The 24,619-nt window shown below is 41.8% G+C and overlaps 1 protein-coding gene across 2 annotated transcripts in view; it reads left to right on the top strand.

The window, feature by feature from the left end:
* The first annotated feature begins 22,225 nt into the window (after nt 1-22,225).
* Nucleotides 22,226-24,619, top strand: part of LOC121873224 (histidine-rich glycoprotein-like) — an 18,112-nt gene continuing 15,718 nt past the window's right edge. For both annotated transcript variants that reach the window (XM_042376596.1, XM_042376595.1), the window contains exon 1: nt 22,226-22,880. In XM_042376596.1, the coding sequence (XP_042232530.1) occupies nt 22,226-22,880 (655 nt within the window). The remainder of the gene's footprint in view (nt 22,881-24,619) is intronic.

Raw genomic sequence — 24,619 nt, 5'->3', positions numbered from 1 at the left:
AGCACTGGAAAGGTTTGGCAGTGGACTACTGCACCACCCTCGTCATCGCCACCGGCAGCCCCCCACCCAACTCGCGCAGTCCGCCACTACAACAAAATTCAGCCCATAAGAGCCCGCACCGATAGATATAAGAACAGCACCATCCCATCTATTGTTAAAATAATAAACAACTCCTGATTTATGTACTGTACAGCCCTGTAAATGTATTCATTGCATATTATATCATTACAGTATATCTAAATCAAATGTAAGTCTGTATATTTTCAGCCACCGGCTGCAACTCTATTAATAAACCGTTTAATATTATCATTATTATTATTTTATTACGCTCGCACACATACACTAAACTTTTATACACCAAGGACTGGGATGATGAATAGTGAATAAGCACACAATATAAACACAAACGCAAGGATGAACAAGTAAAAATCAATGAAAGATGAAAAAAATTACAAATTTAATAAACAAGAACATGAACAAACACAGTAGCAAGGATTCCCACACGGAACCAAGAACAAATACAACAAAAAGAAGTCACATAGTTAAGCAAGAACAAAAAACAAAGAAAGCAATACAAAGAGTTAACCACTGGAGAATAAACAAATAAATAAAAGCAATGATTTCCACGCTGAAGGGTAAGCAAACAAGAAAATAATACTCCATAGTGATGAACAAAGAAAACAAATCAACATTTAAAGGGGAATAAAACAAACAAACAGTATCTAATATTTCCACAGCGAAGGATGGAAAAAAAAAAACAACAACAACAACAATAGTCCCGCACAAACAAACATAGGAACAAAAATTGTACATTGAAGGATAAACAAAGAAAATAACAATAGTCCTGCAATTAATGATAAACAAACAAAACAAGGGCCCCAGAGTGAAGGATAAACAAACAAAACAAGAGTCCCAGAGTGAAGGATAAACAAACAAGTAAACAAAACAAGGGCCCCAGGGTGAAGGATGAACTAAGTAAACGCTACAATCAGGAACAATTTGCATGATGTAATTACGTGGGGAACAGCAGAGAGGCTCCGGTTACAAGCGACCACCCTACACTACCTTACATTACCTTATTCTCCCTTACCTTACACTACCCTTCCTTACCTTTCTGTTCCTTACACTACCCTCCCTTACCTTACCTTACCTTACACTACCCTCCCTTACCTTTCTGTTCCTTACACTACCCTCCCTCATCTTCCTTACCTTACACTACTCTCCCTTACTTCATCTGACCCTACCCTATCTTACCCTACTTTGCCTTACCCATACACAGAGAGAGAGAGAGAGAGAGAGAGAGAGAGAGAGAGAGAGAGAGAGAGAGAATAATAAGGGGAAGAGGATGATGAGTGGTGGAAGCGGTAGGAACAGCAGACTAGGAGTGGAAGCGGTAGGAAAAGCAGAGGAGTAGCAGCAGTAGCAGCAGTAGGAACAGCACAGTAAGAGGCAGGAGCCGAGGTTACTGGCAAGCAGCGAACTTAACCTGATTAAAATACAGGGAGAGTCCACACCTGTGAGATAAGACTAAGCTTATTCCAGGTGGTGGAACTACTTATCAAGAAGTGGAACAACTTATCTGAGATGGAACATGCGGTAAAACAATTTACCGGAGAGATGAAACGATATAAAAAGCGAATGAACAAATTACCACGAAGATGGAGCAGCCTATAAAGGCGTGGAACAACTTACTTTAGGTGGACAAACTTACCAGAGGATGGAACAATTTACCATCAAAACACACACGCACGCAGAGCAATCATCAACAGAGTGTGAGTGTGAGGCGGGGCGGAGGGACCATCTGGGACGCGGTACAAATAGGGGCCACAGTTGCAGACTCATAATTAAAAGAGAGTTGAGAGACCAAGTGAATACAGACCAACTAACATCCTCCGTCCAGAATTTTGATGACCGCCCTCTGTCTGCCTCCGCCCCTGGATACTGCCTGGAAGCTAAAAGGGGCTTCCCACGTTGATTTTTGTTTCCCTGCCGTAACCATGGACTCGGGGGAATGATCTCACTTCACTGACTTCAAATTACCCTCCTGCATCCCCCCCCGCCCCTCTCCTCCTCTCCAACATAAAAATAGTGTCAAAATGGCTTCGTAACTACACCGAGACCGTAGAGTAGATGTGTTTACGAATCTTTGAGACTCCCGAACACAGTTGCCACGGCCCACGACTCACCCTGTTAGGTTTTTGTTGGTGTTTGGCGACCGACCAATCACGGAGCTGTTCCCGTCGATACTACTCTCAGTCTGTATTGCTCCTTTTTTTCTTCTTCACCCATTGTAATCTTTGCCTCGTGCCGTAACAGTTCGCCACCGTAGGCAAAGGACAGGGCGTATAAGTTAGCCAGGCGTAGCTTCCATAAACGTGTCATAGGGAAGTTGTAGTGACAGATGATGTTTTTACTTGGTGTTTTCTGTGACTGAATTTCCTTTATAAATTTTTTACTGCAAGATGATACCTACGCTTAGGTGTGGGTGCTTACTTCCGTTGTCCTTAATTAATATTAATATTAACCTCACGTGTGTGTACTGACAATGACTCACTTTATGGTCTCTTATCATCACTTACTTTTCTCACCCAAGTTTATGAAATAATCTTATCGCAATGACGCGATAATCTGCCTCGAAATGGGTTTATCCTATCTTGACGTATGTAACTTTTATGGTCGACTTACCTCTGTGTGTGTGTGTGTGTGTGTGTAAGTTTCTCATATCCCACTAGCTGCCAACACCAGTCCTCACTCTGGTACTAACACGATAAAATAGCATGAATGTGGACGAATTTCACAACTCGGGTCGATTCACCGAAGCCCGTTTTGGAACTCGGAGTAGGTCCTCGTCCTCGAACTAGGTTGAGTAGACGACCAAGGAGGACACAAGACCTTGGTGTCACCGGCCCAGACTATAGACCCCTAACACCATTATTTTGGAGTATTAATTGCCGTTCATTGTTCCCTTTACAATAAAGTTTTTAATGCCAAGGGAGGTGTTTTCTTTAGACATTTAATTATTTTTCTACACAAACACGCTAATGTTCACTAACTTATAAAATGACATCACCAAGGAATAATACTCGTGGTATAGGAGAAGTAAACTAACTAGTGACTGGTTATTAAAGACAAACTAATTACCATTTCTTGATTCTAACCCCAGCTGATGGTGATATACAGTATATATATATATATATATATATATATATATATATATATATATATATATATATATATATATATATATATATATATATATATATATATATATATATATATATATATATATATATATATATACCAACAACTTTCCTTTACCCTCTGTAAAAATATTGCCAAATAAGACAAACCATTTTTTCTCCAACAAACTTTCTCGACGTTTCCCGAACCAATATCTTGCGATTCTGCTGCATCGAATTTTATTTTTCGGCATTATTCTCGGGCTCCCGTTACCAGTGAAAACTAGCACTAGTTGTACCAAGGGCCCGCCTGGTCTTCTTATTTTAGTTCTAAGGCTTTCATTATATGGAAAGTAATATAATGTAGCTACACTCATCATGTCCAGCACGTATTGTGAAGTAACCTTTCTCACAACATATCTTCCTTAACGCCTCAACACCTGCCTCCTCCACTTCTTCATACCCTCACCTAACTCCACATTGGTTTGGAAATAGAATAGTGAATGAGTGAAACAAGTTACCAAACATCATCATTAACTCGAATATGCTTGGTAGCTTCAAACATAGGTTGGATGGATATATGAGCGATAGGGGTTGGGTGTAACCGGAACTCCCAGTATGGGCCAATAGGCCTGCTGCAGTTTCCTCCATTCTTAAGTTCTTTGTTCTAACAGTAGTAGGTAGCAGGCAGCTACCAAACAGGGAGGTACTACCACCTGGGAAGATATTGGAAGCATAATGTGTTGTCTAATGGTAGACCCTGCTGTCATATGGCATCATGAAAATTGTGACCAAGTCCCAGGTTGCTGATCTGACTTTCTGCCTCATTTCAACACAATTGCAGGGTCTCAATTGTTTCACTTACTTTGACAACACAACATACATAATGTATATCTCCCTTGATGTTTTTTTTGTAATTATTTATGGCTCTTTATTATTATATTATATTATATTATATTATATTATATTATATTATATTATATTATATCATATTATATTATATATTTTCGCCCCCCAGGCCTTGATGCGAGTCATTATAAAATGACCAGTGCCCGGTGGGCTAATGCCCGTAAAAAAGGTCTCATCCCTCTATCCATCCTTCCATGTCCCCTACTCACCTCGACCAACACACAAATGAATCCACTGCTCCTCTCTATCCAATCCCACCGTAATCGTTCATTCTTTTATGTCTAGCATCATTACACTGTTCTTCTATCCTCTCTACACCCACTTTCCCAGTTTCTTCTTTTTTCCTGTTTATAAATTCTCTCTGTCCACCCTCTAGTTCCTCAACACGACACACTCCCGTCGCTACTCCTGCTGTTCCTCCAGTCTTCCATCCCTACCACCACCACCACCACCTCCTCGATTCTTCTCCACTCAAGATACACCCATTATTTTCCTAACCGTCTTCCTCCACCTCTGTTACTCCACGTTGGCCGTCCACACGTTGAGGTAGGCTACAGAGGGTCTCCAGGTGCAAGGTGGAGTGAGCAATTGATCCGTGAGCGCCTGAGGCCCGAGTCCTGTGATGTTGGAGCCACTACCAATATGCACCAATATCCTCTTCCTCCAGACTGCCCCCCCCGCTCTCACCGCACTCTAAAATAACATCACTAACAAACCTTTCCTCCCTCCACACACACACACACACACACACACACCTGCATTAGAGAAAAGCTATATAAACAATAAAAATCGGTACGAGAAGCAAAAAATAGAGAAATAGATCTAGTAAGAGGGAATTTAGTTGTTTGCTTGTCAAGATTTACATTGAAACAAAGGCGGATCGGCCGGCCACAAATAAAAGAGGATCGGATACCGAACCCAGCACCGTGAAATAGCGTCCGATACCCTTGTCTGTGAAGGCAGCGACGCATTCTTTTTCTTCTCACTTCTCTCTTTCCTCGATTTGTTTTCTTTTTGTTGTATGTTCAGAGGCGGCCGTTGTCTCAAGGCACCTCAACACGGGATACAAATTTTACCTCAATTACATCTGTACTCGTGTTATAAAATCAACATAAAATTGCCTGGGACAATCCATAAACACCGAGATACTTACATGGACACAATAAAAAAGATTTATAGAATATAGATACCGTGTTATAGAATAAGTGTATGGAGCAAGGACAGGTGTGTGTGTGGGTGTGAGGTAAGGACAGGTGTGTGTATATGTGAGATGAGGTGAGAATGCGTGACTGTGTAGGTGTGAGATGGCGTGAGGATAAGTGAGGACAGGTGTGAGCAGATGTGAGGTAAGGACAGGTGTGTGTGTGTATGTGTCAGGTGAGGACAGGTGTGTGTGTGTATGTGTGAGGTGAGGACAGGTATATGAGTATTGGCACCTACCTCAGGACACTCCCTGGCCTGGGCTCGTTGCACCTTACCTGCAAGAGAGAACATCAACATTAGGTATAATTCACAGGCGACGCGACTCACTATTCAAGCAACATTAGTAACTCACGACTAGGGCAACATAAGTGACTCACCAATACTCAATCAACTAAAGTGACTCATCGCTACTCCGGCAACATGTGGTTCACGACTCAAGCAGCATAAGTGACTTACCACTACACATACAGCAAAGGTGACTCACTGCTCAAGTAATCCATAAGTAAAATAACACATCCTAAGATTCCCACTACAATAAAAATTAAAGTTACTCCATTGTGTGTGTGTGTGTGTGTGTGTGTGTGTGTTACCATCAGCTAGACTTATGGTGATATACACAGCTAACACCGGGTTACATCAGCTAGACTCAACGCTCAGGTGTAAAACCAATAGCTTGGGTGAAGAAAGTTTGTGGGAATATTAAAGTTTGTCCTTGTATATTTTATGATAGAGGCAGCGAGGCGGCTTCTCTCTCTTACACTACACAATCTATACAACTCTAACTGTTCAGCATAGAAAATGGGGTGCGGGTTGCTGGTAAATAATGCACGGTTGTATGGCAACAAGATACATATTATATAAGTTTCAATATTTTCTTTTAATATAACTTAAATATATATATATATATATATATATATATATATATATATATATATATATATATATATATATATATATATATATATATATATATATATATATATATATGATATATCACAAGGAAAGAAACACGAAGTTTTCGTGTAATTCACAAGGGTGAGTACAGACTAAAGTAAATCAAGGTGTATATATACAGAGGAGGTGAGACCTTGATTTGTATTTCTCTCTCTTCTGCACCTCGCACCTACTGTGATTTACTTGCATATATATATATATATATATATATATATATATATATATATATATATATATATATATATATATATATATATATATATATTATATATTATTCCCGTAATAAATAAAAACAAATACTTTTTTAAATGTAATCCCTACACATTGTTTCTCTAGATCAGGGGTTCTTAACCTGGGGTCCATGGATGGGCTTCAGTTGGTCCGTGAAGGTCAGATAAAAATTTTACATTTATATTCACTATATTTTTATATTAAGTTGTTCTATTTTTGTCAATATATACCAGATGTTATGTATGTATTTTAAACCAGTAAATCTGTAGGGTGGCATGGGACGCTACTGTACACGGTCAGGTAACATACAGTCGTCATCGTCGTCAGAATGTTTACTTTATTCATACTTTGTGTATGTCATAAAGTATATTCATTGCATGCAAAGTTGTGTTCATGTGCTCATGTGCATTTTTCTAGGGAGGGGGTCCATAGCTTTCACCACTTTCTCAAAGGGGTCCGTGACTCAAAAAAGGTTAAGAACCACTGCTCTAGATCATCTTTTTCCTTACTTAATACTTATAAAAAATATAAAACAATCTAGCTAACTGGTAACCGCAGTGTTGCCATATTAGGGGTCGGTGCAATCTGTGCAACTGCCGCCTCAGCCACCCCTTGTTGTGCTCTGTAATTTGATTTCGCTTAGTAATCAATAATTAATTTCAATTAAAATTCTCGCTAATAAATAAAATTCCGGGGCACCCTTTGGCCTTAAGTAGCCCCATAAAAGACACTTGTGCCGCCCGGGGGTGAGCAGTTATTTCATTGTTTCTCAAGATCCGGCGATTTTTAGGGTGAGGACCACGCAGCCTAATGAGTCTGGCTTACCCTGTGTCACCGTCACCCTCACCCCAGCCCCCGCCTGTGTCACCAACGGTACTCACCCTCACCCCAGCCCCTGCCTGTGTCACCAACGGTACTCACCCTCACCCCAGCCCCTGCCTGTCACCCACCCTCACCCATGTCACTCTTATGGCTTATTCACTCTTACTTATAACTTATGCACCCTTATTGATGGCTAATGTATAATAGGAAAGAGAAAAGGATAAATAGCAATTTAAAAACCATAAAATATGACGATAATATCGTATATATGTTCTGCTTATTTTAGTTTTTATACTAAAGTATAACCACAAAGTCTGGTTATAAGGTGAGACCAAAATTCATGAAAGGCTTTATCACTATATTCTCAAATGCATACAGGAAATTGTACGTGATAAACACACACACGTCAACATCTACGGACGAGTTACTGCACCAAACCATCCGGTGTCTCCATGACTACGCGAGGTACTTCATGTCAACACCTTTAGGCGAGGTCCTGCACCACGTGAATACCACACGGTATCTCAATGACTACGTGAGGTCCTAACGCTTTGTTATTTTTCATCTGTTTGATGGCAGTAGCTACCTCATCGAGAGATGGAGGATAGCTGAGGTGGGTCAGCTCTGGATGCTGAGGGACCTGCTGGGTAGTTAGGACATCCACATCAGTGTTTCGGTTGAGCAGTGAATGTTAGTGCTCTTTCAAGCACTGAAAGGTGCCTTCTTTGTCTTTAATTAGGGAGTTACCGTTGCGTGAGCGTAGGGGGGCTGCGCCATGAGTGATTGGCCCATAAAATGTTTTAGTGGAATTGAAAAATTCGTGCATCTTGTGCTGATCTGCAATTTTTTGTGCTTCACATGATTTATTTTTAAACCAGTCATTCTTTAGAATGCGAAGTTCGTGCTGAGCCGCCGCTATCTTCTTGTGGAAGTTATCAGCTCTGGTCCGAGACTGAGGGTTGTTCTACTATTCTGTTAAAGCAGCACGTTTATCATCGACGAGTATATTGATTTCCGGGTCATTTTCATCAAACCAGTCCTGGTGTATTTTTTCGGTCTGGCCGAGGGTCTCTCTAAGTTTTTGCCATGAGAGTGTCGAGAATACCCCATTCGGGACTAGGATTTTGTTTGTTGTCGGGTTGTTTATCAGCCCATGTTCGAGCTGCTCTCTGAAAGCATGTGCTACCACTGGATCCTCCAAAGCTTAGTGTTAAAATATTTTCTGGAGGCTTGCCGTTTTGGGACGACGTGAAGTGAAAGCTTGGTTCTGACGAACCAATGATCAGTGTCTCAGTGGTCTGAGTCATGCATGGCTCAGGTGGTGAGGGAATCTCGGCGATCTTTCTCTGACAATGATGTAGTCAATGAGAAGCCAGTGCTTGGATCGGGGTTGTTCCCACGAACCCCTGAACTTCTCGGGCTGCTTAAACAAGGTATTGGTGATAGTGTAGATGTGTGCAGCACATTTGCTGAGGAGAAATAGGCTGTTGGGATTACATTTGCCTAGTTCATTTTCTCCCTATGATTCCCTTCCAAATGTCAGCATCTCTGCCAACTCTGGCATTGAAGTCACCTAAGAGCACAACCATATCTTCTTTGGGGATAGAGGTTAGCACTCTGTCAAGGTCGGCATAAAAGGCCTCCTTGATGTCATCGCATCCAGTGTTGGGGCGTATACACTGATGAAGAAGGCAAGACCTGAGTGATTCAGTGGGACTCGGAGCGTCATGAGGCACTCGTTGATCACAACAGGCATTTCAGTTAGCCTATGTAGGATGCATTGGTGGATGGCAAAGCCAACTCTATAATTGCAGTTTCTCTCTGCGGCAGGCTTACCCTTCCAGAAGAAGGTATAGCCAGACCTCCGTTCTGTGAGTCCACCTTAGACTGGGAGCCGGGACTCACTCATGGCTGCTATGTCGATGTTATACTTTTGCCACAAGGTTGTTCTTCTTTCAGGACTCATTTGTGCCAGTATCCAGAAGGTGTCCTGACATTCCATGCAGCGACCATAAGAGGTTACATTGTTTGTCTTTGTTTTTATCTGTGATTATGATTGCGTTTTCGACTGCATAAGGATGACCTTACTGGTTGCGGTTGCCCAGCCAGTTTGGTTCATTAGGCACGTTATGTTAAGGTGCCCTAAACATAACCTGCCTAATGAACCAAACTGACTGGGATGAGCAGAGTGGGTCCTCGAGAGGGATGCTCAGTCGCACAGACAGGACCGTATTGCACTTCTGCCTAGATCCCAGTACATAAACGACCATCTTATCCGAGTCGCCTGTGGACAGAGTTGTGACTAGATACTTCCGGCAGTCATCTCTGCCTGTCTCCATCGCCAGTTGTCCGTCGCCAAGAACTTTTGGGGGTATAGTTATGATGATGATGACGAGCATGATGAGCTGGATGATGGCTGCGCGCGAGTTGATTTATGTGGTAAAGCAGGAGCGCAGGCTGCAACCACATATCTTGGCTCTCCTTTTTCCTGATCCAGTGGTGCAAGTGTTGCAACGACTGGGGAGGGGGAGAGTTACAACGGACTACCGATAGCCCAGTTTATTTGGTATCGCCTTAGTAGCCTGTCCATCATTTTTACGCCGGTGTAGTTGTTGGGTTCCCATGGTGGTCACCTCTTCCGCCTACACCGCCGTTGGGGTCTTGTTGGAGCTCCATAAGTATGTCTGCATGATGCGGGGTTCCACCCAGATTTTTCGCTCAGGGTTTACTCCCGTAGCCTTAATCCGCAAGGCAGCGGGACAATGGCAGGTAGGCGCCAGAACGTGTCCACATGCCAGTGAGCCTATGCGCCGTCCCTCTGAGGCCCACTGCTAATCTGAGATCCCCTGCTGGTTTAGCCTAGGCCCACGAGGCACCCAGTTACCGTGACACACACACACACACATACAAAGTATATATAACCTACACTATATTCTATAAACATTCATAACATCGATATGGAGTTAAGTTGTGTAGTCAGAAAGATAAGGTTAAATCGTGGTTTTGTTATTATCTTATCATTAGACAGAACTACCTGGTGGTGTACTGTTGACTCTAGGTGTGGCGTGATGTATTCACCATGGCGACAAGTGGTCTGTAGAGTATATTGTGGTGGTGTTTCCTCGCCTGGGTTACCCTAGTGGACTCGGAGGTTACTGTGCAGGATTGTGTGACGCTGCAGGATGGTGACTTGCCCTCTCCTCACGTGACCCTCCCCGTCAATATCCTCGCTAAGCCAATCTCCCCTGACTGGCGGCTGGACTTCGTTATCTAGAACGAGGAGGAGGAGAACGAGGAGACACCTCTTGTCTGCGTCAGTCTTGAAGTTAAAGGCGAGAATATACTACTTTCACTCTTCTTAGGGAAATGTGAAGACGGAAACATTCTAAACTTTCAATTGTGGAAATTACAGTATGTGAACCCTGGATACTGGACGTCCGTACTGGTAGCACCATCGGGAAATTTTATTAACCTGCAGCTGAAGAAGAATGGTCCTACAACCTTGATGACCACTCAGGACGTCACCCTGCCAAACAAAAGCCTCCTGAAGGTGACACACACACGCTCACTGGACGTCGCTCTAGGGTGTCGCGTCAACTGCCCAGCTTACCGGGGCTCACCTGGTATTACTAACACCAGTTTATTCATCGTTAGAGAACTAGAGAAACCCAATGAGAGATTTTTCTTCAAACCAGGACTAAATTTTTCTCAATTGAACTTTAGGATAAAGTGCAACACGTCGCTGGGCTCCCAAGTGTATTTCGGGGAGGTCACATTAACCCAGGGCAACATTACTGAACTGTTTCCCTTAACACAGTGGTACAAGATCTTCCTCAGTTACAGCGATGACGTAAACACCTTTAACATCATCATCAACAACAACAAACTAGCCTGGGCTGCGTCCAGTGGGCTCGAGGCCTGCAGCAACTTCAAGAGTTTCCTTGTAAGGGCTGAGGGTGAGACGTTCGTCAGCTTCACCTGTGACCCCACCATCGGAGAGTCACAGGTACTCAAACGCGTGGATAACAACGACGACAACGACGACGACCCTCCGCCAGACTTGCACAGTGTGACTGTGGCCAGTTCACTGATGATAGTCGTGGTTATTGTTATAGTTACATTTATATTTGTCAAATGCTCCCCTGAATACGTGCACAGAGTAATGGCTCAGCCTGCCAGTCAGTGACTACGACAAATATAGAGCTGCGAGAGTCGCTAAATATGTACCATACACAACAGTGATTTCCCTCTACAACCTTATACAGTGGTAGAAATAACAACATTGTCCGCAGAGTCATGAAGATTTTAGTAGTTTGTGAAGAAGTTATAATAAGCTGGACTAACTCAGGATACGTCACCAGCCCCGTGTGTTGTCTCTCACTGCTCACTCTAACAGATTATTCCTTGTCCTACACTCATGAATTCTTCCTCTCACAAAATGCAGTCAGACCCACCTGGCTACCTGAGTCAGACCCACCTGGCTACCTGAGTCAGACCCACCTGGCTACCTGAGTCACACCCACCTGCCTACCTGAGTCACACCCACCTGCCTACCTGAGTCACACCCACCTGGCTACCTGAGTCACGCCCACCTGGCTACCTGAGTCACGCCCACCTGGCTACCTGAGTCACGCCCACCTGGCTACCTGAGTCACGCCCACCTGACTACCTGAGTCACACCCACCTGGCTACCTGAGTCACACCCACCTGGCTACCTGAGTCACACCCACCTGGCTACCTGAGTCACACCCACCTGGCTACCTGAGTCACACCCACCTGGCTACCTGGGTCACACCTACGTGACTGCCTAAATGACTAAATGCGCCGTAGGTGTTCAAGGCCTATGATATACGATATCTCCAATAACTGAGCTATAAGCAACGGTACTTACCCAGGCATTATGACCTTACGAGTTAAAAATATCTACAGTCCTATGTACACACAACGTCTCAGCTAAAACAAATGTAAGAAGTTAATTTTTCACTTCTCAGTGGATGATGCCAATTCTGTAAAACGATTACTTGTGTGTCTCAGGGCCAATTGAACCCATATGATGCGCTTCATGTCCAGGAACCAGGATATCATAACATCTACCAGTGCTTCAAGCCCAGGAACCAGGATATCATAACATCTAACAGTGCTTCAAGTCCAGGAACCAGGATATCATAACATCTCTCTCAGTGCTTCAAGTCCAAGAACCAGGATATCATAACATCTCTCTCAGTGCTTCAAGTCCAAGAACCAGGATATCATAACATCTACCAGTGCTTCAAGTCCAGGAACCAGAATATCATAACATCTACCAGTGCTTCAAGTCCAAGAACCAGGATATCATAACATCTGCCAATGCTTCAAGTCCAAGAACCAGGATGTCATAACATCTAACAGTGCTTCAAGTCCAAGAACCAGGATATCATAACATCTAACAGTGCTTCAAGTCCAAGAACCAGAATATCATAACATCTAACAGTGCTTCAAGTCCAAGAACCAGGATATCATAACATCTAACAGTGCTTCAAGTCCAAGAACCAGAATATCATAACATCTACCAGTGCTTCAAGTCCAAGAACCAGGATATCATAACATCTACCAGTGCTTCAAGTCCAAGAACCAGGATATCATAACATCTACCAGTGCTTTAACTCCTTGTAATGTAACCACCATGTAATGTGATCCACCTTCAGCCAAGCATCATAACATAAAACAATATTCTTCTTATTGTCATCTGTTAACACTGGAGTAACTAACATAGAACTGACCTATCTCTAACTGTGTGTGTGTGTTAGCTTGCTTAAATAGAACCAAACTTTCTGATATAAAGTGTACGTAATTTTAGAGTGCATATCATAAGTCTTGTTGATAATGACTGTAAATATAATGTTTGTTTTTTTATCATGGCCAAAGTTGTTTCATTGTATCCAACGACCATGCAGCCTCAGACAACCTGGATCACTCCATCAATAATATACACTGGAGTTTACCTCAAATTTTGTAGTGTGTGTTGATAGACTTTACATGATTATCTTTTTTTCATTATAAAAGACGAAAGGATATTAATAGTATACGTCACTATATAGTTGTTGTATATATTTCACTACTGTACAGTATAACATTAAGAACGAAGGTAAGGCGATATTTACATCAGGTGAACACATATATCACTAAATACTGTACATTGAGAGAGAGAAAGAATCTAAAGCCCCGTCCACACGATCGAGCAGTGCCCGGCAGGCTTTGCCCGTTTACCGGGCAAAGCCTGTGCGTTGTTGAACACACGGGGGTGGTTGGCGGCAGTCATAGTCGGGCGCCTGTAGCTAGTAGGTGGTCGGCAGTGGCGGGTGCGGTACGATCACCATGGTGTGTCGCAGGAATAATGGCCGGACAGTTAAAGTGAAGAGCATAGCGATGTGTACTATAATAATTGCTTCTATGTGCAAAAAGAAGAACCAAATGCAGAAAAGGGAATGGTGCAAAGAGTGGTTAGGTCGAAGAAAAGTATTGGGAAGTCATGCCACGATTTTACGTGAATTGCAAGATGGACTTGAGCAAGACTTCACCAGTTACATGAGAATGGACCCCAACACATTTTACAAACTTCTAGCGAAAGTGGAACCATATATAAAAAAAACAGGTTACCTACTGTATATAAGGGAGAGTATATCTGCAGAGGCTCGTCTAGAGGCAACGCTCATATATCTTTCAACTGGGTGCACCTACACGTCACTTCAGTATAGAACGAGGATATCAAAACAAAATTTGTCTCGCATATTACCTGCAACTTGTCAAGTCATGTATGAAGTACTCAAGGAAGATTACTTGCAGGTGAGATTTGTAGTACATAAAAATTCATTGAATAATGTTAGAATTATGATATGCATAGACAGGAAGCTATGGGACTAGAGTGAGGAGAGCGGCAGGAACGAAGAACACACACGAATGACCTCATTACACAATACATAAACAATCTCCCGTTTATTGTCACGCCAATAATGTACATTGCATAAGCTTATTTGGTTATACACTGGACATCTGGACCGAGCTGGGAACATATACGTATCACATTTGCAGTACTTAACTCAGGTTTTACAAAGTGTTAGCATACGTTCTGTCAGTATCTCTGTTCATACCTCACCGACTTGAGGACCCGACCCCCGAGGTCAGCGGTGGCGTAGTGATCAGCTGTTTTTGACAGTCACGTGAGGTTCCAATAATAACACGTGTCTTGTATTGCAGACTTGTGTAATGCTGAATATTAATGACAATGTTATAGGAATGTCGGTTTTCCGGTTTTATCGATTATTAATAATGAAAATGATATTAAAACATATTAATATTTGTGAAGGGGTCCCAGGGTCAACTCGCTTGTCTGGCAGAGTCGTCGCTCCATATCAGGCAGCAAACCACCAGGCAGGCGGACCATGACTTCGCTCAACGACGGGCACGGGCACTACGCTGGTTTGCCCGCCAATTTTGCCTGATAACGGGCATTTAACGCGCGCCCGCCGGGCACTGCTCGATCGTGTGGACGGGCCTTTACAGGTGAATATACAAAGATAGGCACATATGTTTTGTTTCCTGAGTGTTGTAACATATGTGCCTATCTATGTATATTCACGTGTAGGATTTAAGCTTTACTTAATTGTAGTGATTTAGCTTTGTATGGTAAATTGGATCAAAGTTAATAGTTAATAATTTTATGGTTTGTCCAATGTTTTTTCTCTCTCAATGTACCTGGTGATTTATTTATCTTATTCGATTGTATTATTGATTTAGATTTTTTTATGCTTTTGTATTCAATTTTGTTTTAGGTCTGATGATGACAAGAGATTTATCGAAATATTACCAAATAAATGTTGCTGTTTATCCATAAGTTGGTACTGTTATTCATCCTTCGTTTACGCTTACCCCGAAGGAGAGTCAGTCAGTTGCATGCATGCATGCATGCATATATATATATATATATATATATATATATATATATATATATATATATATATATATATATATATGCAAGTAAATCACTGTAGGTGCCGTGATCTAGGTATATGCTGATAAGCACAAGGGAAGTAATATTTTACCACCTTCAGCAGTCTGGTTTAGATATGTTGATGATGTATTATGTCTCTGGCCAATGTAATGAGGACCTAAAAGCTTTCCTGCCACAACTTAACAACTTAGCCCCCTCGATCAAATTCACTATGGAATTAGAGCATGACTGTAAATTGCCATTCCTAGACTGTCTGATACACAGAATAGGTAACACTTTTAAGTTCAGTATTTATAGAAAACCTACTAATGTGTGTTCATACATTCATTATTATTCTGCCCACCATAATAGAGTCAAACAGTCAGTATTTTCAACAATGTTTTTACGTGCTTTGAGAATTTGCAGCCCGGAATTCATTGATGAGGAATATAAATATATCTATAATATTGGCTCAAACCTTAAATACCCTAGATCTTTCATAGACAAATGCCTGAACATTACTAAGAAATCTTTTTATAGAACTGATCCCAAGCCCACCCATGACCATAAGAATCTCTTAGTATTACCATTTCACAAAAATTTCTCTCAAATTCCTTTACAACTAAAAACCTGGAACGTCAATGTGGCATTTAAAAACTCATGCACTGTTAAACAAATGTTAATCAAGAACTCCCCCAAGAACACAATTGGTTGCATTTATAAAGTTCCTTGCAAAGACTGTAATATGTTTTACTAAGGCCAAACAGGTAGAGATCTTGTAACTAGACTTAAACAACATAAATATAGTGTTAGGACAGGCCAGGAATCCAATGCTCTGTTTGTTCATTTGAGGGATAACAAGCAAAGCATTTGACAGAGTACCGCATCAGAGGCTTCTGAGAAAAATTAAGGCTCATGGTATCGAGGGGAAAGTGTTAAATTGGATAAAATCATGGCTCACCGATAGAACGCAAGGGTCAGCGTAGATGGTGTTAAATCTGAGTGGGGCCATGTAACCAGTGGGGTTCCCCAGGGGTCAGTACTAGGCCCACTCTTGTTCATAATCTACATAAACGATCGAGATACTGGGATCAGCAGTGACATAAGCAAGTTTGTTGATGACACCAAAATAGGGCGGCAGATTAATTCAGGGCAGGATGCAAACGCATTACAGGAGGATCTAAATAAACTGTAGGGGTGGTCTGAAAAATGGCAAATGAAATTCAACACCAGCAAGTGCAGCGTACTTAATATTGGAAGAACAAATACTTATAATGTATACAGCCTTAACAACATCAACCTAGAGAAGTCGACTTGTGAAATGAGACCTAGGGGTACTTGTAAGCCCGGACCTACGGCCTAGAAAACAGTGCGTTAATGTTCGAAATAAGGCAAACAGAGTATTGGGTTTTATATCTAGAAGTGTAAGTAACAAGAGTGCAGAGGTCATATTGCAACTATATCTTGCGCTAGTCAGGCCCCACCTCGATTATGCGGTTCAGTTCTGGTGCCCCTATTATAGAATGGATATAAATTCACTCGAGTCTGTGCAGCGAAGAATAACAAAAATGATTCCGGGACTTAGAAACCTTCCATATCAGGATAAGTTAAAGAAACTTAACTTGCATTCCCTAGAAAGACGAAGAGTGCGGGGAGATATGATAGAAGTATTTAAGTGGGTGAAAGGAATCAATAAAGGGGATATAGATAAAGTTCTTATAATATCCGAGCAGGATAGGACTCGGACAACGGATTCAAGTTGGATAAGTTTAGGTTTAGGAGGGAGATAGGAAGAAACTGGTTCACAAATAGGGTGGTGGACGAGTGGAACAAGCTTAGCAACTTTGTAGTAAGTGCGGGAACTCTGGAAAGTTTCAAAAGGAGGCTAGATAGATTCATGGATGATAGAGAGTGATAGTAACTCTCGACAGGAGCTGCCATGCACAGGCCAACCGGCCTATTGCAGACTCCTTATTTTCTTATGTTCATATGTTCTTATATACCTAAATCACGCGCACCTACAGTGATTTACTTGCATATTATATATATATATATATATATATATATATATATATATATATATATATATATATATATATATATATATATATATATATATATATATATATATATATATATATATATATATATATATATATATATATATATATATATACCGGTCGGAATTTACTGGACTTTAATTTCTCACTTGACTTGGGGTTTATTAAAAATTAATAGATGGTAATGGCAGTGGAAGCGCCCCTTTGAGAAAAATCCCGAACCAGCACAAGAACACTTAAATCTACTAAACAAAATGAATTGTCCGTGACCCGTGGAAGGATAGCGTCTGTGACTGGGATGAATGAGACACACTGTAAAATTTAGACACTTATATTCCCTCCAACACTACAAACACAATCAAATAATGGTACACCAATATGCGCACCTCTTAACTTAAACTTAAAACACTACTCTGGGGAATAAAAGTTATACATGATATAGAAATTATTAGAAACACAGGCAACAATAAATTTGAAGTATTAAGAAATGTTGCTTGCACACATGAAACAGGCCTTAAGGGCTTTCACAAAATAATATCAGTCACTTAGGAAATGGTATTAAAAAATAAGAAATTAACTACTCTACAATGAATAGGCCTTAAGGGCTTTCAACAAAATTATAGCACCCCAACAGATGCACACTTCCTAACCTAACTTAACCACTACTCTGGGGAACAAGGTTATACCTGAGATCAGAATTATGAAGAACAATTAGATGCATTAAAAGAATCAAATCACAGTATCACTCTGGTTCCACTTAATGGCACAAACATTCAAAAACAATACTATCAAAATTATTTAGGACTATTAAACTACACACGTCAAGATAATATCAGTCTGAGGAATGATGTTAACTACACCCGTAATAAGGGAGGGAAGATGTTCCTCTAGGTATCTCCTAGAGTCCTAGACTCATGGTCTCAGTGTGTGACCATTAATTTACTCAGATAGCCTCAGTGTACCCCCAGTGCGTCCATGGGCAGGAAGGGAGTGAGCCAATCAGACCTTGTGCAGTCGAGAGAAACTTTAGCTTCCCGTTAGCAAGAGGGTTTCACTAAGCTGCTTGGGACATGTGGTGTTGTGCACCGAGTGGTAAGAACTGATCACCCACTGTGGATGCTGGTCCCGTCATTTTAGTTGTCGGAAGCACTCGTTCACTCAAGAGATCCTTTGCTACCCCGCTAAACAGTGACAGGCCTACACTGATCGGTCCAATGGCGACAATCGCCACCCTCAATCATCAACGGCAGTCTCAAACGGCAGTCAATCTCTCGCGGTCAACTCCGGTCAACTCCGGTCAACTCCGGTCAACTCCAGTCAAGTGGGTTCTGACGGAAACCCTGAAATGAACTCACTGTTAGCTCTAGTTTACTTTACCACTGCCCTATCTAACCCTGTCTGAGATCGAATGAGACTTACTTGTTATACTGCAATAGCGCAGCACAGGTGACTAGGCCACGTGACTATTTCTGTGACGGACGCACAGGGACATCTTGTCTGCTTGACTCCTCCCCGCGACTGAGAGAGAGCCCGCCTCGTGTCCTCTCAAGGCGTTAGCTTAGGTCTACGTGACATATTTTCCGCCTAACTAATAACTCCTTGGGACACCCGTAACATGTATAACTTTTATTCCCCAGAGTAGTGTTTTAAGTTCAGGTTAAGAGGTGCGCATATTGGTGTACCATTATTTGATTGTGTTTGTAGTGTTGGAGGGAATATAAGTGTAAATTTTACAGTGTGTCTCATTCATCCCAGTCACAGACGCTATCCTTCCACGGGTCACGGACAATTCATTTTGTTTAGTAAATTTAAGTGTTCTTGTGCTGGTTCGGGATTTCTCTCAAATGGGCGCTTCCACTGCCATTACCATCTAATAATTTATATATATATATATATATATATATATATATATATATACATATATATATATATACATATATACATATATACATATATACATATATATACATATATATATATATATATATATATATATATATATATATATATATACATATATATATATATATACATATATATATATATATATATATATATATATATATATATATATATATATATATATATATATATATATATATATATATATTTCATGTAGATCTACAATGAAAACGTGGATAAGATAAATCTTGATAAAATCACACGTTGCTCCGTTGTTTCCCTTTTCCCGTGTGATTTTATCAAGATATATAATATATAATATATATATATATATATATATATATATATATATATATATATATATATATATATATATATATATATATATATATATATATATATAATAGGTAATATATAGGTATATGCTGATAATACAATAAAGAAGAAAACACGAAGTTCCCAAGCGCTTTTGTGTAATTCACATCTTCATGGGTGAGTACAGACTAAGGAGAAGTACATAACAAGGTATACATATACAGAGGAGGGAGAAATCAAGTCCACAATGGTCAGGTATTAGGTAATGACCCTATTAATCTTCAAAAAGCACCGCAGCAGTCGGTAGTCAGGTCAGAGGGCAAGCTGACCCAACCTTCTCACCTGGTTACAAATCTTCTTAATTTCGAAATTATCCAGTTTGTACATACCATTACTCAAATTCATGTTGAGTGATTCGGTATGTTTAATGAGACTAGATTCTATAATGTTCCGACTGTCAATTGAATTACAAGGTAATATTGAGGAGGCATTATCCCAGTCAATGCAATGCTTGTTATCCCTCAAATGAATAGCAGAGCATTGGATTTCTGGCCTGTCCTAACACTATTTATGTTGTTTAAGTCTAGTTACAAGATCTTTACCTGTCTGGCCTAAGTAAAACATATTACATTCCTTGCAAGAAACCTTATAAATGCAGCCACTTGTATTGTTGGGGGAGTTCTTGATTAACATTTGTTTAACAGTGCATGAGTTTTTTTAAATGCCACATTGACGTTCCAGGTTTTTAGTTGTAAAGGAATTTGAGGGAATTTTTTGTGAAATGGTAATACTAAGAGATTCTTATGGTCATGGGTGGGCTTGGGATCAGTTCTATAAAAAGATCTCTTAGTAATGTTAAGGCATTTGTCTATGAAAGATCTAGGGTACTTAAGGTTCAAGCCAATATTATAGATATATTTTTAATCCTCATCAATGAATTCCGGGCTGCAAATTCTCAAAGCACGTAAAAACATTGATGAAAATAATAGAGTCAAACAGTCAGTATTTTAATCAATGTTTTTACGTACTTTGACCTCCAATAAAGAGCCCTTCAGCTCTTTCCAGGAAACAGACAGGGAGAGAGAGAACCCAGAACCAGACGGAGTCACACTCGTCACAAATCGAGGTCAGGAGAGGTACTTCCCTTCTCAGCACCGAGTCCCCAGCTAGCAGGGACAACTCGCCCCTGCAGTTGGAGTCCCCAGCTGCTGGGCCTCCCTCAGGTCACACGTGAGTCATTGACACCGCGATCCATAGGGTGAGTTACTCATGGTGGGAAGTGTATCCATTTCATGTTTGTGTCCAGGAGTCATTGTCTAGTAACGTCAATATAATGATCTATTAATGTGCCCATGCCATATTACAGATAAGATTACCGAAGATAAGATTAATACCTGGTCGGTCCTTATCTGGACACCGAACCTCACGGGCGGGGAGCAGTGTGTTGCTTAGTCATAATGGCGACGCGTAGACAGTGCAGTGTGCTGGCTGTGTGGTGCTGGTGCCTCCTCGCCCGGGTTACCCTGGTGAACACGGAAAATACGGTGGAGCGTTGTGTGATTTTAAAAGATGGTGATTTGCCCACACGCTTTGTGCCACTCCCCGTCAACATCACCACTAAGCCACTCACCCTCGGCTGGCGGCTGGACTTCACAGTCCACAATAAGGAGGAGGAGGAGGAGGAGGCGCCTCTCGTCTGCGTCAGTATTGAAGTCAAGGACCCGGATATAAGACTTTCGCTATTTAAAGGGAAATGTGAAGGAGATGTCGTTGATTTTCACCTGTGGAATTTACATGAGATGAAAATCGGAGACTGGTCGACGGTGCAGGTCACGGTGAATGACAGCGTCATCAACCTGCAGCTGGGGAATAATAAGCCTAAATCTCTGACATCAAGAAGTGTTACCCTGGCAAGCGATACTCTTCTGCAGGTCTCACACAAACGCTCAATAGACTTGGCAGTCGGGTGTCCCATCAACTGCCCAGCTGTCCGAGGCTCGCCAGCTTCAGGTAACAGGTTATCCACTGTGAAAGAATTAAAGAAACGCAGCGAGAAATTTTTCTTCAAACCTGGCAGAGAGTTCGCTCGACTGAACTTCGAGATGAAGTGCGAGACGCCCTTGGGTCATGAGGTACGTTTTGGCGACACCACCTTAACCCGAGACCACATCGAAGAACTGAGTCCCCTTTCAAAGTGGCACTATTTGTTCCTGCAGTACGACGACGAACAGAATATCTTTGAGATCTTCATCAACTACAGACCGGCAAAGACTATATCAGTTGGCCTTAACATTTGTAACACCTTTAGGAATTTTATCGTGAGGGCTGAGGGCGAGACCTTCTTCAGCTTCACGTGTGACCCCACAAGTGGAGAGTCACAATTGCTACCCCCACCAGACACCGAAGACCCCACAGTGAATTCGCTTAGCGTGGCCGCTGCTTCTTCAGTGGTGACCTGCTTAGTTATTTCAATAGTCATGTTTACAATATATTTGTTGCTACGCTGCGCAGGTTTTAAATTTGAAACCTCTTATCATCCAGAAAAAAGGGAAAAAGTGTACAAAAAAATATTTTGTAAGAAAGGAAAAACAGGACACGAGCCCCAGCGTGATATGGAAGAAAGACACCAACTACAAGTGTGATATTTTACACCAAACTTTGCATTGGTGAGAAGTAAACAGTATATGATTAACATGAGTCTCATCCACAGACACACAATTGACCCCATAGGAGACCCAAGTAAGCTTATGTGGGCCACAAACATTGTGTTATTCATCAGTAAGGAAGAGATAACACCTCAAGGAGACACAACTGTGGGTTCTCACCTTCAGTGTTGCCTTCGTCACTATCATCAACCACATGTGTTGTTCCCAGGCAGTCTGTGGTCTCCTTACTTCCTCCACAGACAGTCTGGTTCTTCCTCATCTCATCATAGACAGTCTGGTCATTCTCCCTCATCCCATCACAGACAGTATGGTCATTCTCCCTCATCCCATCACAGACAGTCTGGTCATTCTCCCTCATCCCACCACAGACAGTCTGGTCATTCTCCCTCATCCCACCACAGACAGTCTGGTCATTCTCCCTCATCCCATCACAGACAGTCTGGTCATTCTCCCTCATCCCACCACAGACAGTCTGGTCATTCTCCCTCATCCCACCACAGACAGTCTGGTCATTCTCCCTCATCCCATCACAGACAGTCTGGTCATTCTCCCTCATCCCACCACAGACAGTCTGGTCATTCTCCCTCATCCCACCACAGACAGTCTGGTCATTCTCCCTCATCCCATCACAGACAGTCTGGTCATTCTCCCTCATCCCATCACAGAGAGTCTGGTCATTCTCCGTTTCTTATCGAAACCACACCTGCCTGATTACCTGAAGCACGTCTGCTCCATTACCCATCCCACACCTGAGTGACTATCTTACCCACACCTGCCCCAGCTACCTGAAGTACACCTGTCCAGCTCCTGAGACGAAATATCGGCCAAGAATAAACTGTCAACTCTACACTTATCAGGTATTTGAGTCATAAGAATTTTCTCACTTCAGCTTTGTATGTATGTATGTAGCATGCATGTATGTATGTATGTATGCAATAATGATAATAATGAGACCAGGTTGGTGGGCAGCTCTAGTGCAATGGCCTTGTTGATAACAGTGCAGTGATCAAGAAGGTCGAAAGCCTTCATGAAGTCAACAAGGGCAACGGCCAGTGATGTCTTACGTTTCTCCAGGTTTTTGTGCAGAAAATCCAGGAAACTAACTAAGCAGTGTGATGTAGAGGAGGTCCTCAAATTGCTGTGAATCAATTGACTGATAAATACTAGCAGATGCCCATTCAAAAACAAAGTCTTCACAGAGTAGACTGGGTATGGGGGTGATGGCAACTGGCCTAAAGGCTCTAGGGAACTGTGGGGTGGGGACCTTGAGGATAGGGGTGACATATGCGGTTTTCCATTCATTAAGGCATTTGCTTTGTCTGAGGGATGCATTAACAATGGAACAGAGGGGGGTGGCAAGTTCGACTGCAAACTCCTTGTAAATTTTGATTGAGAGGTCAATTGGGGTTGTAGAGTGTTTGGATTTAAATTTCAGGAGTTTGTTGGCAATTTCAAATGGTTGAACACTGGGAGGAGGGGAGGGGGAAGGTAAGTAGGCCGGGAGGAGAGTGAGGTCAAGACTGGGTAGGGTATGAAATATGGTAGCAAAGTGGTTATTAATTTTCTCAGCTGCCGCCTCACTGGGTAAATGAGAGATAAAAGGAAATGTGGGAGACTGACGGTTAAGACCACAGAGATCTTTTACCTTGGAGTACCACTGACCGATGCCGACCTCCTTCAGGCTGTGCACTTTCCTGGGATAAGAAGACTTCTTGGCTGACTTGATTTCCCTGATAACTTGGTTACGTAGACGTTTGTATGTATGTATGATTGTATGAATGTATGTATGTATATGCTGATAACCACAAGGAAAGAAGAAAACACGAAGTTCCCAAGCGCTTGGGAACTTCGTGTTTTCTTCTTTCCTTGTGGTTATCAGCATATACCTAGATCACGCGCACCTACAGTGATTTACTTGTATGTATGTATGTGAGTATGTTTGTATGTATGTGCTCCCATATTTGCTCGGGGTGGATCAAGGGAGACAGGAACCTCTCAATAAACAGGAGAATGGATAAATAGAGTGGATTATTTTAAGTGTACAGAGGTAGAGGATAGGGATGGGTAGGGATTAGGTAGGGATTGGGTAGAGGCGAGAGGTAGAGGTGAGAGGTAGAGATGAGAGGTAGAGATGAGAGGTAGGGGTAAGAGGTAGGGGTAAGAGGCAGGGGTGAGGTAGTGGTGAGGTAGGTGATGGGGATGAGTTACCAAGGTGAGGTATTTCTTCTACTCGGCTTCATATTCTTAACCTGTACACACAAGTGGATCTTTATCTCTCACTGAACTGTTGTGTTTTTCAGGTCTTGGGGAACCCGGGTGAAATCCCTACGTCTGTCAGAGCGTCAAGTCCAAGACCCCAAGACGATATGACTTCATCTATCAGAGCGTCAAGTCCAAGACCCCAAGATGATA

The sequence above is a fragment of the Homarus americanus genome, unplaced genomic scaffold (genome assembly GCF_018991925.1).
Source record: "Homarus americanus isolate GMGI-L3 unplaced genomic scaffold, GMGI_Hamer_2.0 scaffold32929, whole genome shotgun sequence".
NCBI lineage: Eukaryota > Metazoa > Arthropoda > Malacostraca > Decapoda > Nephropidae > Homarus > Homarus americanus.
This window is presented reverse-complemented; position numbering and strand designations above follow the sequence as displayed.